The 13,665-nt window shown below is 46.9% G+C and overlaps 8 protein-coding genes across 8 annotated transcripts; 4 read left to right on the top strand and 4 right to left on the bottom strand.

Annotated features, from left to right (window-relative positions):
* Positions 1-9: 9 nt before the first annotated feature.
* Positions 10-1,661, top strand: N7478_008888 (uncharacterized protein; the record flags this gene model as incomplete). Its single annotated transcript, XM_056925102.1, has 3 exons — positions 10-671; positions 728-815; positions 867-1,661. The coding sequence occupies 3 exons, from the start codon at positions 10-12 to the stop codon at positions 1,659-1,661; spliced, it is 1,545 nt and encodes a 514-aa protein (XP_056777828.1).
* Positions 1,662-1,888: 227 nt separating this feature from the next.
* Positions 1,889-2,769, bottom strand: N7478_008887 (SDR family NAD(P)-dependent oxidoreductase; the record flags this gene model as incomplete). The annotated part of the gene is made up of 2 exons (XM_056925101.1): positions 1,889-2,289; positions 2,346-2,769. The coding sequence occupies 2 exons, from the start codon at positions 2,767-2,769 to the stop codon at positions 1,889-1,891; spliced, it is 825 nt and encodes a 274-aa protein (XP_056777827.1).
* Positions 2,770-3,284: 515 nt separating this feature from the next.
* Positions 3,285-5,465, top strand: N7478_008886 (uncharacterized protein; the record flags this gene model as incomplete). Its single annotated transcript, XM_056925100.1, has 5 exons — positions 3,285-3,515; positions 3,575-4,973; positions 5,068-5,143; positions 5,200-5,260; positions 5,325-5,465. The coding sequence occupies 5 exons, from the start codon at positions 3,285-3,287 to the stop codon at positions 5,463-5,465; spliced, it is 1,908 nt and encodes a 635-aa protein (XP_056777826.1).
* Positions 5,466-6,395: 930 nt separating this feature from the next.
* N7478_008885 (uncharacterized protein) lies at positions 6,396-6,614 on the bottom strand (the record flags this gene model as incomplete). The annotated part of the gene is made up of 1 exon (XM_056925099.1): positions 6,396-6,614. One exon carries the CDS (start codon positions 6,612-6,614, stop codon positions 6,396-6,398), a length of 219 nt encoding a protein of 72 aa, XP_056777825.1.
* A 103-nt stretch (positions 6,615-6,717) lies between these two features.
* Positions 6,718-7,086, bottom strand: N7478_008884 (uncharacterized protein; the record flags this gene model as incomplete). Its single annotated transcript, XM_056925098.1, has 1 exon — positions 6,718-7,086. The coding sequence occupies one exon, from the start codon at positions 7,084-7,086 to the stop codon at positions 6,718-6,720; it is 369 nt and encodes a 122-aa protein (XP_056777824.1).
* A 1,328-nt stretch (positions 7,087-8,414) lies between these two features.
* On the top strand, positions 8,415-9,352 carry N7478_008883 (PaaI family thioesterase; the record flags this gene model as incomplete). Its single annotated transcript, XM_056925097.1, has 2 exons — positions 8,415-9,266; positions 9,326-9,352. 2 exons carry the CDS (start codon positions 8,415-8,417, stop codon positions 9,350-9,352), a joined length of 879 nt encoding a protein of 292 aa, XP_056777823.1.
* Positions 9,353-9,592: 240 nt separating this feature from the next.
* mak5 (ATP-dependent RNA helicase MAK5) lies at positions 9,593-12,046 on the bottom strand (the record flags this gene model as incomplete). Its single annotated transcript, XM_056925096.1, has 3 exons — positions 9,593-10,447; positions 10,506-11,741; positions 11,798-12,046. The coding sequence occupies 3 exons, from the start codon at positions 12,044-12,046 to the stop codon at positions 9,593-9,595; spliced, it is 2,340 nt and encodes a 779-aa protein (XP_056777822.1).
* Positions 12,047-12,278: 232 nt separating this feature from the next.
* On the top strand, positions 12,279-13,592 carry N7478_008881 (tRNA methyltransferase TRM7; the record flags this gene model as incomplete). Its single annotated transcript, XM_056925095.1, has 1 exon — positions 12,279-13,592. The coding sequence occupies one exon, from the start codon at positions 12,279-12,281 to the stop codon at positions 13,590-13,592; it is 1,314 nt and encodes a 437-aa protein (XP_056777821.1).
* Positions 13,593-13,665: the final 73 nt, after the last annotated feature.

Genomic DNA, 13,665 nt, shown 5'->3' with positions numbered 1-13,665 from the left:
GTCTTTGCAATGACAACTATATCATTCAAGTCTCCCAAAGGGCCAAGTGATCGTGCCGACTCCCCACCATTGAATTATGGTACCTTCAAAAAGTCTCTTGAACATTTAAGTGGCTTTTTCTCTAGCCCTCTAGCCCAGGATGCTAAAGGCTTTTTTGATGAGCTGGATAAGCTGAAGAATCAGCTGAAAACAATGCGGAAAACTTTGGACGATCAAACCGAAGAGCACATTATCGCTGTTCGACATGTATCCTCTAAATTGCAACAGGAAACAAAGAGGGCAAGTGACGCCGAGGAAAAGATGAAGTCTACCCGTAATACTCTGGAAGATAAGAACAAAGTCATCTCAGAGCATGCGCAGATTCGGAAGGACTTAGAGAGCCAAATTCAATGTCTGAAATCTGCAAAGTCGCAAACCGAAGGCAATATGGCCCTGGCAAATCAAGAGATCAGTTCGCTTCAGGAGAAATTGAAACAAAAGGATTCTGTCATTGGAAAATGTAGAACCATTGAGTCAGATCTGAATAGAGGTTTGTCATTTGAGAAACAGAGAAACAAACAGTCCCAAGAGATGCTGGTCGCCGAACAGGACAAAGTACGTGATATGCAATGCAGATTGGACAAGCTAGAAGGCTTTTGTGCTCGTCGCCAAGAGACGGATGAGCAGACTATGTTAGATTTTATCCAACAACAAGCAAATAATGCAAATGCTAACATGTTTATTTTAGGATGGATAACTTCGACCATCTTTGGAAGTATGCAGCGACTGAAATGTCTACCATCTTGAGCCACAATCTCGAGCCCAAGACTCTGAAGGTCAGTTCCGCAAGGAATATCATTCATCTTTGAGGCTAACGCTCACCCCAGGACTTGAATCTGTGGAAGAATTTGGGAGAAGAGTGCCGTCGACTTGCCCCCTACTTCCCTTTGCCTGTATCGAACTCCAATGCAGCTAAAGGGATGCGACTAGCGGTTATTCTAGCTATCTTGTCAAGGGAGATTGATAAATACATTTTCCAGCCTGCATACCTCATGACAGACGATTCAAACTTACGAAAAACGCTCAGTCAGCTTGCCGGGACAGAGCCTGAGAAAGAAGCATTTTATCGTTCCTTGACACTATCTATTGATTCTAGGGCTCAGAAGGCTATTCTTCGGACAAACGCCCAGACTGTGGTTCAGAGCCTTTCAAATTGCGTATTTGGAATCTTCTCAGACTCTCGTCATAGCGAATTTCGAGAAATTACCAAGAGAATCGTCAGGAAAGCGGTAGAGGTTTGGGAGCCTATACAGCATGCTCATCGGAAATATGAACCAGGGTTTGACCTGCAAGACGAACATTGGCCGTTTATATTCCCTGGAGAAGAAAATGGTAACGATCCAAAGGAAATCATTTCTGAGCTCAAAAAGGATGTGTTGATGATTTTTCCTGGAATCTCTTCGGTTGAGCATGGACTCCGACAGCAACAGAACCACGTGATAAGCCTCTCAAAGCTACATCCACTTTACGTCTTGGCCGACCGAGAAGCTTCTTCGGCGCCACCTAGCCCTGTCACTGATCGTATACCATCGACTAAATCCAGAAGACTATCTATTTCTTCCAACGTCCAACGTATAAATGGACGGTCTTTGTCAGACAAAAAGGCAAACGGGGCCCATTAAGCCGGTGGATGCTAGGTCCTGCCATCTCACTCTGAAACACGGTCTTTTTATGTTTGAGTATTGTCCAGTCTATTTAATTTTCTTGCGTTATCTGGATTTCTGGTTTGATTTGAGTTACCCTAACGTTTTCACCCATCTTCTTTGTTGTGTTCTTTCAATGCGATAGGATATTCGATCTAAATTGACTTGATACTAAATCGATGCATTTATCTCTTGACTTTATCTCTTTAATTTAATACACTCCCTCCATCAACCTTTAGTGCTCCTCCTGTCATGAACCTTGCATCAGAGCTACCGAGAAATGACAGAACGGCAGCAACATCTGCAACTTCAGCCCAACGACCCAGCGGCACAGTAGAGAGCATATTATTTCTCCTCTCTTCAGACCAAGCCAAATTAAACATTGGAGTATTCACGCCACACGGATGAACAGTGTTGACCCGAATGTTAAATTGTCCTAATTCAGCTGCCGCCGTAATACAAAGGCCTCGCAGTGCAAATTTCGATGCAGAGTACGCAGAAAGACCAGGCGTGGCGCGTAGACCCGCAATAGAAGACACGAGAACGATACTACCTCCATTTCCGAGCATTTTCATGATTCGGCCACAATGTTTGATTCCCAAAAATGCTGTTGTCAAAGTAAACCGTGAGCATTTCTTCATCGATTTCGGGGCACCCACTTACCGGATCGACAGTTAACCTGCATCACCTTGTCGTACTGATCAACATCTGTGTCCAGGATACTTGTAGATGAATATGATATTCCAGCACATAAAAGAGCAATATCAATTCTGCCAAAGAATGCGACCGTCTTATCAACAACGAGCTGGACATCTTCCTCTTTCGTGAAGTCGGCTGCGACGGTAAGGATTAAGTCATTTTTATCTTTTAGAGACGAATTTTGAACATAATCGGACAGTGCACGCTCGACATCGACTAGGTTGGATCCATCAATGTCGGTTAGGGTTACTTTTGCTCCTTCTAAGAGATATCGACGTGCTGTTTCAAACCCGATATTTCCGGCAGCACCTGTCACGATAGCAACTAGGCCTTGAAGGCGATTTGGGATTGGCTCCTGAGGTGGTAGATTTGACGTTGATTGAGACATGCTGCTTTGTAGTACCCGAAAATAGAAATAAAACCGTAGTTTGGACTCGTATGTGAAGTCTATCGACTCCCCCAATTCAGGCTTGAACCCCTCATTCCGTAGATGTGGGGTTTGTACCTGATCCGCTTGATGTCTCCACGGGTAAGTGTTCACCCAACGTGAAGCTCCTAACAGGGAATTGATCTTCAATTACTTCTGGAAATCCGGGGATAAAACTGGGAAGCTTGTTCACGTTCAACTAACATTCTCCAGATATATTGGGTTATTCTGCGTGCGCAGGTGTTCGGGATTCAGTAGCATCGCGGCTTGGACTCGGAGTTAGCGCTTATCAATAGACTAGCATTCGGGCTCAGGCAATCTGCGCCTCCAGTGGATTCAACTCGATCCAATTTCTCTTCATGTTAATTGATAATTTGTCCACTTTCACTTCTTCCACCAAGACTCACCCCAAGACGGTAATAGCCAAGACAGTAATAGAACAAGCAACATATCGATTGCCAGTGTTACCGAGTGCAATGCCACTAGATACAAAGCCGCCAATCATTCCAGACCTTGCGTCCACGCAGCCTCAGGCTGCTAAGGGGGACAAGAAATGGGTTAGGCGAGTGTTGCACCCGGGCGCACTCTTATTGATCTTCGCTATCTGGGGAATTCTACACTATTCTCGGGGGTCTTTCACATTCGAGAATCTTAAACATGGGTCTCCTTCCTCGCCAAAAGAAGATGATGAGTTCAAGTGGGAGAGCGTGAGTTCTGAGTCAAGTGCGTTGCCTAAAGTGGGGGCGATTTCTCACCAAATAACTAGATTAATCCCGCCAAAAGCCTTGTTTATCACCCCTGTTTTGGGGAGCACCAATGTGCCCGTCTTGAGGTTCCAATGAACTACAATCGCACAGATGGTCAGGGTGCTACAGTTGCAGTGGCTATTATTCGACGCCCGGCTAAAGTCCCGGTTACTGATTTGCGATATGGTGGGCCTGTTATCTTGAATCCCGGTGGGCCTGGTGGGTCTGGGGTTCAAATGGTCCTTGCTAGTGGGGAGAAAATACAAAATATTGTGGATTTCGAGGAGCTGCCTGGGGAATATTCAGCTTTGAATTCAGAAGATGCAAAATATTTCGATATTCTAAGCTTTGATCCCCGAGGTATGAATAATACTACTCCTGCCTTCTCTTGCTTTAAGAGCTCTGAAGAACGCAATGTCTGGCTGTTACATACGGAGGCTGAGGGGAACATTGGCAGTTCAGATATTGCTTTTGATACTCTCTGGGCACGAGGCCAGGCGTTCAGTCAGACATGCAATAACCCTGGTTCCGACATCCTAAACGGCTCGGAGTGGATTGGGAATTTCATGAACACACCTACAGTCGTGGCGGATATGGTACAAATCATTGAGCGACATGGTGAATGGAGAGAGAAGGAAACAAACAGACTTTCGAAGCACGGGTGTCGCTTTAGTATGCTTGGAACTGATTCGATGGCTGGAATGAAAGAAGTTGAATTAAAGAATCGCTGGAAGCGCGACGAAGAGAAGATCTTGTACTGGGGATTCTCCTATGGTAGTGTCTTGGGGACTACATTTGCGGCCTTGCAGCCACATCGAATTCAACGACTCATCGTTGATGGCGTGGTTGATGTCTATGACTTCTATGAGGGCACCTGGCTCGCAAACCTTCAAGACGCGGATGCTGCGCTCGGCAAGTTCTTTGAATATTGTCATGAAGCTGGCCCAAGTAACTGTTCCTTCGCCTCGAGCGACTTGAAAGATATTCAGGGCCGATTTAAAGACGTATTGGAAGGTCTTAAGATGGATCCTGTTGCTGTCCCTGCTTCCAAGACCAGAGGAGCTGAGATCGTCACCTATAGTGATGTCAATAAGATGATTATGATGGCCCTTTACAAACCAGTGCTACTTTTTCCCCTTGTTGCACAGGTGTTCACTGATCTTTCGCAGGGAAATGGCTCTTCCTTTGCGGACTATAAATATGAGCAGCGGAATGAAATGAAGGCTTGTAACCACATGATCGAGGCCCAAGCTAGCGTCATTTGTTCGGACGGATACAAATTATTGGGAATGACGAAAGCTCAGTACAGAAACCATACTCAGATTATGCAAGGGCAAAGCCAAATTCTTGGAGAGGAATGGCCGGCTCTTGGTATGGCATGTCCTGGTTGGACCACAAGGCCCGCGTGGTCTTTCAATGGTAAGTTCAACCCCAGAATAACCCGAGTACAATATTGCGCAGATGAATTACCTCAACTATAAGAAACTTAATACTGACACAATTCAAAATAAAGGGTCTTTTGTTCAAAACACATCTCATCCTTTACTCTTCATTGGGAACTCATATGACCCGGTGACTCCTATTAGAAAGTGAGTATTATCACTTCCTCTATACGCAAAACAACTCTTATACTTATCTTCCACAGCACTTATAAAATGTCCCGTGGGTTCTCGGGCGCTGAAGTTTTACATCAAAACTCCGTCGGCGTATGTATCTTCAACCACAACTATCAGTCAGGGACCCAAGTACTGACATAGATCATATATGTAGCACTGCTCAATCTCTACCGCTTCCAACTGCACCGCGGGAGTAGTCCGAAAGTATTTTCAGATTGGTGAGCTTCCGACTTCTGGCACAGTCTGTGAGGTCAACGAGCGGCCCTTTCAGCTTCCCGGGCTTGTAGCGGCTTGAGTATTAGATTACGAACTGGACAATGGGGAAGGCCATGGTTCTTGTATAGTGTAAATATTCCTGGAATTAGGCACTCTTTACGCTTACTTATTCTCTAAGGCTGTGGCTTCAAGTTATTAGTCTCACTCATATACATATCCAAGCGGGCTCAAGTTGGCTCATATTTCTTATAAAACGTCCTCGTTCGCAATTGATATGTTCTCCATCTCAAGTATAGGATGGTCTGTGTAAAACTTTTACTACTAGTACAGAGATACCTGCAGAAATACCAATGATTGGTCTTTTGGGAGATATGCAAATCTTATTAGATGGGGTTTAAATCGCACTCTGTGGTGGTTGGAAGCACGTTTGGAAGCACGATGGGAATATAAATATGGACAGATAGAAAGGCAGTGGGTCATAATATTGTATCCAGTACTACTTCTGTCCTATCGAGAGTATTGAAGAGGGGCAGTAGTAAGACTCAAGACTCAGCTCAATAGGTATTTACCTGCATACCGTCATGGGCTATCTCGTTAGTCGAGATGATGAGGCCTAGCCACACTTTCCCATTGTATCTGCCGTGGCACACTTTAACAAGTCATTTCGTCTAGTCAGAGTCACCCAAAGTATAATAGCGGCCAAATACGGAGATCCATGAAAGCCCGTGCCAGACTGCGATAACAGGCTTGCCGAGGGGTACAGTTTACACAGTCGGGACGGATATTGCCGCAGTGTCGAAGTCGAAGGGTCAATTCGCACCTCTAATACAAAGTGCGGTGGTCGCATGGTTCTCAGGCATACGATCTAAGCTGCCGCCGGTGGCCTTGTGGCCGATAGTATCCTCCACACTACCGTCGAATTCAGTAGCTTGCAGGGTAATGCAGTAGGCATCCTTAGTAGGGTTGGCCAAGCAGATAGGGCCATACGAGAAGTCAAACTGTTTGAGAACTAACGCCTAAGCCTTCTGAGAAGCTGACAGTCAACCTTCCGGGCGATACGTTCCGGAGGACTAGAATCGATGGGTGAAGTCTCCATCCTAGGGAAACCCTTGGAGTCGAAATTGCCGGCCCAGTTGAGTGCTCGTTTAGGGGCTGTGTAGGTCTTGTAGACGTTGTGGACCAGCGAAGCGTATAGAGTAACGTAGTAAGGGGCTGCTTTTAGGTTCATTTTCTTGTGAAGTTTATTTTCGTAAATCGGCGAGCTGTGCTATGTCTTCGGGTTGTCTTTTGGGGTAGGGATGTAGTCTTTTGTCTAGGTAGGATGCTGGTGCTTATCGAAGATAGTGTAGTATTTGATTGTAGATTGTATAAGAATGATCATTTTGAGTCTTCTGGTTTCGTCGCTGGCTATAAGGAAGGCGGACGTGATTATGTCGGTAGTGGTAGATATGATGCCGGAGGGGTTGAGACGAAATGCTGGTGATAGTGATGAGAATGAAGCTGATGAAGAGAGGGTAGATGGATGAAGAGGGAAGACTTTTTTGGGGAGGATGCGTCACTGTGGTAATTGCTTCCAATCCACCTGGAGGTCGTAATTTTAAGCCCAGTGTCGTCTGACTGTCAGTAGAATTTGGCGCATCAGTCACAGCTTGGCCGGCTTCGATGGTATTAGTGCTGGTAGCGGTACTATAGCACTTCATAAGGATATATCCAACCCGTAGATTGCTTATCTTATCAGGTGCACCATGATCCCAAAACTTCTGCAGTGTCTTTTTGTCCGGAAATAAGACCAAGGTCCATCCAATGATGAGAACCTGAACACCTACGGACCTGGGAAAGGCTAGACGAATACATTCGATGGTTTCTACCGAAAGAAAGCTCCGATGATTGATATTTGGGGGCGGATGGGATGAAATATAAGGGCGCTGAGACTGAAGTGAGAGCACCTGAGCAAAAGCAGCAGGCCGAACAAAGCTGGGGTGCAGTATATAGTATATAGGAAAGTAGTATTATAACCGCGGTAGTGTGTGTGATGATGTGTATGGTGATGAGACAAAGACAGCTTGAAATCAAAAGAAAAGTAAACTATGGTACCAATATTTCCAACTTCAAAGTAATAAATCAATCCGTATCTCTACTCCGGGTTAAATCAAAATGGTTGGCACCTTTGACAGGTTGTTGTAACACTTGAGATTTTGGGCTTCATGGGCACCTGCCAGTTGCAATTAGGTTTGCCAATTCACCCAGCATCGTCGCTTCCTGGATAATTGCAGCTTTGTTGATTGACATCTCTCAGTTCATGAGTTCCATTTCTTTCTTCTTCAACTTTCTTGTACGCAGCATCCCAACTTTTTGCTAGCAATTGTCATGTCTAGTTTTGAAAACCCCTAGAGACCGCGCACACCTTCCCGGACCCGAGAGTTGGTAAGGTCCGATCCGCCTACCTCGCAAGCTTTAGATGATCTTGTCCTGGATTCCAGTTCTATAGTTCATAATTTGGTTAATTTTTCATGTGATTTTCTTTGAGTAGAAGAATGGAGATATTGAAGACATGACCGTGCACACCAAGTGGGCCAGATCTTATCACTCGGCATGCCGACTAACTCGGCACCTCTCCGAAGGGCCCGCCGAAAGTCGGGACTTTGAGCCCCACTGTTGGGTCCAACAAAAAAAATCCAAAAGACCAGGATTCAGGATCGGAGCTGGAAAATCCAGTTAAAACAAGCTAGTGGGGTAGACGGTTGGGATTCCTGTTCTTTGGATTCTTCTTCTGCGAATTTCAAGTTACCTCTTCATTACTTCTGGGCCCTACAACCCGCATACAATATTTGAATCTACGAGCTTCACGAAACTTCCGGGATTCCACTTACCCGCATAGTACTGTGCGTTAGCTTATCGGCACTTGGGATCGACGAGTAAGAATGCAATGTCCCGCATATAAGCAGCAATGAATCGATTCTAACATTGCCCTAGTTTATTAATCTCGACAACAATATAGACATACGCAAATATACCAAGAGCTAGTACAATGGCCGCTCTCCCAGTCGCAACAAGATGGTTGCTGCGTCCATCGGTAGCATCTTTCGGCAAGACCCTCTTATCAACAGGGCAAGTCGCCTGTCTACACCAACAGGGACCCTCACGGTCAGCCGTAGTGCACGAGCAAGCACTCCCCCAAACTGAGCACCAAGTGTCTATTCCACAAGCAGAGAAGCTTAAGAGCTCACAACCTGGAACCTCAAACAACGTTGATACCCTCATCTCCCAAATTCCTCTCGTCCAAACACTCCGACAATCCCACAAGTCCTACAAAGAATCCCGTCCACACCTCGCTATTCCACCAGCAATCCGCCAACACCATTTCGTCGGCGGTAGTCTAGCAGGCCCGGGAAAACTAGCATTAGCACCATACATGTGGACCACGTCACGGAAAGCCGAAACAAGTGAATCATCGAAGTCGGAATCAAGAAGCAAAACCGAGACTAGTAGCGTTGTATCCGTTTTCCACATAGGTCGCGACCTGTGCGGACATCCAGGCTTTGTGCATGGTGGTCTTCTATCTGTTTTATTCGACGAGGTGTTTGCGCGATGTGTGTCGGCTGCGTTCTCCAGTGGGCTTGGTATGACTGCGAACCTGAATGTTGATTTCCGGAAGCCTGCACTCCCGGATCGGATGTATGTGCTCCGCGCTGAGACGACGAAGGTCGAGGGACGGAAGGCTTGGGTGGAAGGGAAGATGATTTGTCTTCCGTTAGCTTTGCCTTTGTCTCATGGAGTTTCTGGCTTGGCGGCAGATACTGGCTTGCTGTCGGAGGAGAGTGAGGGGGCCGTTATGGTTGCCGAAGCGAGAGCTTTGTTTATTGAGCCTAAGTTCGCGGATGTGAGTTGTTCAATAACGCTGTGATTATTATTTTGTCCTAATGCTAACTGTTTTGCCAGTCGATGGTTTCTGTTTATCGTACCTGAAACTCTTCATGGACATTGGGAGGGAGTCTGATATTTTGATGATATTTTGATTTTGCGTATAGACATATAGACTACACATACTAGAAGAATAGACTTAATTTAGCCTGTTGGCAAATGAAATGTATAGAAGAAAGATGGCTTTATATTGAAGACCCGGCTATTCAAGGGTAGTAGACTGTACAAATAGATGTGATAAATATTGATATAGGATAATTGCTAAGACTGGCAACCCTCAGTATTCTAGAAGTTCAAGGGATCAAGGTGACCCAAGAAAGAATCGTTGCCCTCGCCACGAAGCAGGGCTTCAATATCAACACGACCAGCAGTAAGATAACGCTCACTAACACCGATATTGATACGTTGTGAGAGGAGGTTCTTCAACTCAGCCCGAAGTCCAGCCAGCTCACCCTTGGTGATACTGCTAGCCTGCTTCTCACGCTGGAGTCGGCCACCACCACGACCACGACCCTTGCCCTTTGATTCATCAAACTCCTCACTATCATATTCGACTCCGAGATCCTCAGCCGCAGCACGCATCCAGTTGTCGTCAGCAGAAACCTTCTCCTTGGCAATGTTGGATTCGGTGATGCGTTTGGCGAGGTTGATACGGGGTCGGATACGAGATACAACACGACGATCAATCTCGAGGGATTCCAGAGGCAGTTTCTTGGAATTGGCACTTTTGGCGTGTATCTTTGCAGCCAGACGAGCTACACTAACGACTTCATCTGGAGCACAAATGAGAATACTTTTACCCGAGGCGCCGGCACGAGCAGTACGGCCAGATCGGTGAACATAACCATCAGCTGTGCGAGGCGCATGGTAATGGACAACGCAGTCAATTCCCTTGATATCGAGACCACGGGCCGCGACATCTGTAGCGACAAGGATAGAGCTAGGGTCTGCGGTTGGTGAGGAGAAGCGCTCCACGGAGCGGAGTCGGGCTTTCTGCGCCATGCCGGAGTGAAGGGCAAGAGCAGGAAGCTGCAAGGATTGCAGTAGTTGAGTCAGACGACGGACCGCTGAAATAGAATTGGTGAATACAAGTGTACGATGCTTGGGATGGTAGAGCATAATTGCGTAAAGATAAAGGTCCTGTTATCGTCTTGTTAGTACGTTCATAGGTTGAACCTTTTTGGGATTGGGCACTCACCTTTTCCATTGCAGGGCACTCGACAATACCCTCCTTTAGCCCTTGAGCCATCTGCTGTACGGGATTCACATCGATAAATCTAGGCTTCTCTTCCCGGAAATTGAGTTTCTTCAGAAGATACTCCATAGACTCCTTCTTATCCATCAAGTCTCCTGCTGTCCAGCGACTTTTGCCGGCAAGTTTCTGTTGGAGATCACGGTGGAATGTAGCTGAGAAGACAAGGGTTTGGCGTGCCTTAGTTTCCTCATCTTTTTCATCTTCTTCTTCCTCTCCTTCGTTTTCTGGGAAATCATTGTGTTCCTGTCGATCTAAGGCGCCAATAATTTCTTCTACCTCCTTGAAATGACCTTCACTGAGCAATCGATCGGCTTCATCGACAACCAGGAACCGAATACGTTGCATCTTGGAAATCAACCCTGTTCCAGTGCTGAGAATCTCCCATACACGCCCAGGCGTACCAACAACAATATCAGCATTGGCAAGCTGTCTTTGTTGCTTTTGAATCGACAGACCACCTGTTACAAGGCAGATTCGGGCGTTTGTATCAGGTGAGTTCCCAGTTAAGTCTCCAATGTGCTTAGCCAGTTGATGGGCCAACTCTCGAGTAGGTGATAGAATGAGGGCCATTGGGCGTGCTGGGGGCTTCTTAGCGGAGTCATTTGTCTTGCCGCGCTTCTCTAGCCAATGCTCAAGAATGGGAATACCAAAGGCAAGCGTTTTTCCTGAACCAGTGGAAGCCTTTCCAACAACATCGTGACCGTCCAGAATAGCTGGGATACAGGCTTTTTGAACCTTAGTTGGGGTGGCAAACTTCATCTTCGAGAGGCCAGTAAGGAGCTCCGGCGACAGACCAAGAGAATCCCAAGCTGATACATCGACTCCATCATCATTGCCGTCGTCCTCAAGCGCTGCAAACGAAAGCGCTGTGAGGTCAGCATTTTGTTTGGAGTTTTGTTTGGGCTTTGAATTCTTGGGTTTTGTTTCTTTTGGTGTGGCATCCTTTTTGGTGTCCTTCTTCTTGGGTTCCTTGGTTTCCTTCTTCTTGGGCTTTTTATCTTCCTTCGGCCCTGGAGCGGCTTCTGGAGCGACTTCTCGAGCGGGTGCTGGGGTAACAGTCGTTGGGCCTGTCGCTTTATCGGTAGACTCTCCATCACTGAAACCACCCCATTCTTCAAATTTGGTTTCTTCGGCCGTCGGTGTCCTCACGATAGATTTCTTCGGCTTCCCTGATTTCGCCTATCGACATTACCCGTTAGTACATGCGCATCCAAACATGATGTAGTGTTACATACCTTGAACTGAATCTCGCCCTTACCGTTTGGACGAACGACTTCCACATCATCAATCTCCTCCAGTCCAAAGAATCCCTCTGCATCGGCCATGCGGTCGGGCATGGCGACTTCCTTCCAGTTCAATTCGTCAATGCTAACCATGCCGTCCCAGGAATCATCTTGGGAGGCTTTTGCGCCCTTACCGCCCTTTTTGCGCTTTTTAGCGTCAACAGCCTGAGGCTTCGAGTCATGTCCTCGCTTTTGACCCATGACGACAGAGTATCTTGCTTCAAAAAATCAAAAGAACGTGGGATTGAACGAGAATGCAGAGAGACACCCAGACAAGGATTGCGCAGAGAAAAAAAAGCGGCAGAAAGGGTCCGCCTTGCAAATCTTATCGCTTGGGCCCTCCCCACGTTGGATCGTTGGAATTTCCGCGACGGAACAAAAAAGACCCATCAATTGCAATCGTGCTTTATTAAAGCCCTTTTCCTGGTCCAAGATGGGAAAATCATCAAAAGACAAGCGCGATGCTTATTATCGTCTGGCCAAAGAGCAAAATTGGCGCGCTCGTTCCGCCTTCAAATTAATCCAGATCGACGAACAATTCGACCTTTTCGAACACGAGAACCCCGAGAAAGTGACAAGAGTGGTAGATCTTTGTGCAGCGCCTGGAAGTTGGAGTCAAGTACTTAGTCGTGTCTTGATCAAAGGCGAAAGTTTTGGGCGCCGTGCGTGGCTCGAGAAGAAGCAAAAAGAACAGCAAGCTTTACAGAGAGGCGCGAATCAGACATCTAGCGACGACAACGATATCGAAGGACATTACGAGATTGGAGAGTGTGACCCTAGTGCGGAATTGCAGCCTCGGAAGAATGTCAAAATTGTCTCGATCGATCTGCAGCCCATGGCCCCGTTAGAGGGTATTACCACTCTGAAGGCCGATATCACCCACCCCTCTACAATTCCCTTGCTTTTGCGCGCGCTGGACCCAGAAGCCTACGAATCATCCTCAATTTCCAACTCACCATCGAATACTCCCGCACCTATCAAGCAACCGCACCCTGTCGACCTGGTCATTTCTGACGGCGCGCCAGATGTTACAGGTCTCCATGACTTGGACATCTACATCCAGTCACAGCTATTATATGCCGCCCTGAATCTCGCCATCGGTGTCCTTCGCCCTGGAGGTAAATTCGTCGCCAAGATCTTCCGTGCCCGTGATGTCGATTTGCTTTACGCCCAGCTCCGCACTGTCTTCGAGCGAGTCAGCGTTGCTAAACCGCGTAGTAGTCGTGCTAGCAGTTTAGAGGCTTTTATTGTCTGCGAGGGGTTCATTCCACCAACTAATGGCGATGGTGTGGGTGGCATGGCCTCTTTGAAGAACCCTCTCTTCGGTGGCGCTGCAATTCCAAAGCCTGTGTCGGCAGATGGCAATCTCGCTGTTGAAGTCCGCGATGATGATGAAAACACACACCCTCAAAGGATCTTAACGCAAACTGTTGATCATGGATCTGATTCAAATCACCCTACATATACCAGTCATTTACATCCATCTACCTGCTCGATGGATCCTCCGTCGGCGCAGAAGGCACCATCTAAATTTGCTGACGAGCATCGGTGGATTCCATCGTTTATTGCTTGTGGTGACCTCTCTGCTTGGGACTCCGATGCTTCGTATACTCTCCCACCTGATTACGTTCATCTTGACCCTGTCCAGCCCCCTACAGCCCCTCCGTACAGGAAAGCTTTGGAATTCAAGCAGCAAATGGCTGGTATTCACGGCAAGACCAAGAATTTTCAATCGACGAAGGCATGATCGGCCAGGCGATAAAAAGAATGGATTTACGTATAGATGATCACTTATGATGTATAGGTAGAAAATATGGCGT

This window comes from Penicillium angulare, assembly GCF_028827245.1.
Source record: "Penicillium angulare strain IBT 27051 chromosome Unknown utg000005l_segment0_segment0, whole genome shotgun sequence".
NCBI lineage: Eukaryota > Fungi > Ascomycota > Eurotiomycetes > Eurotiales > Aspergillaceae > Penicillium > Penicillium angulare.
This window is presented reverse-complemented; position numbering and strand designations above follow the sequence as displayed.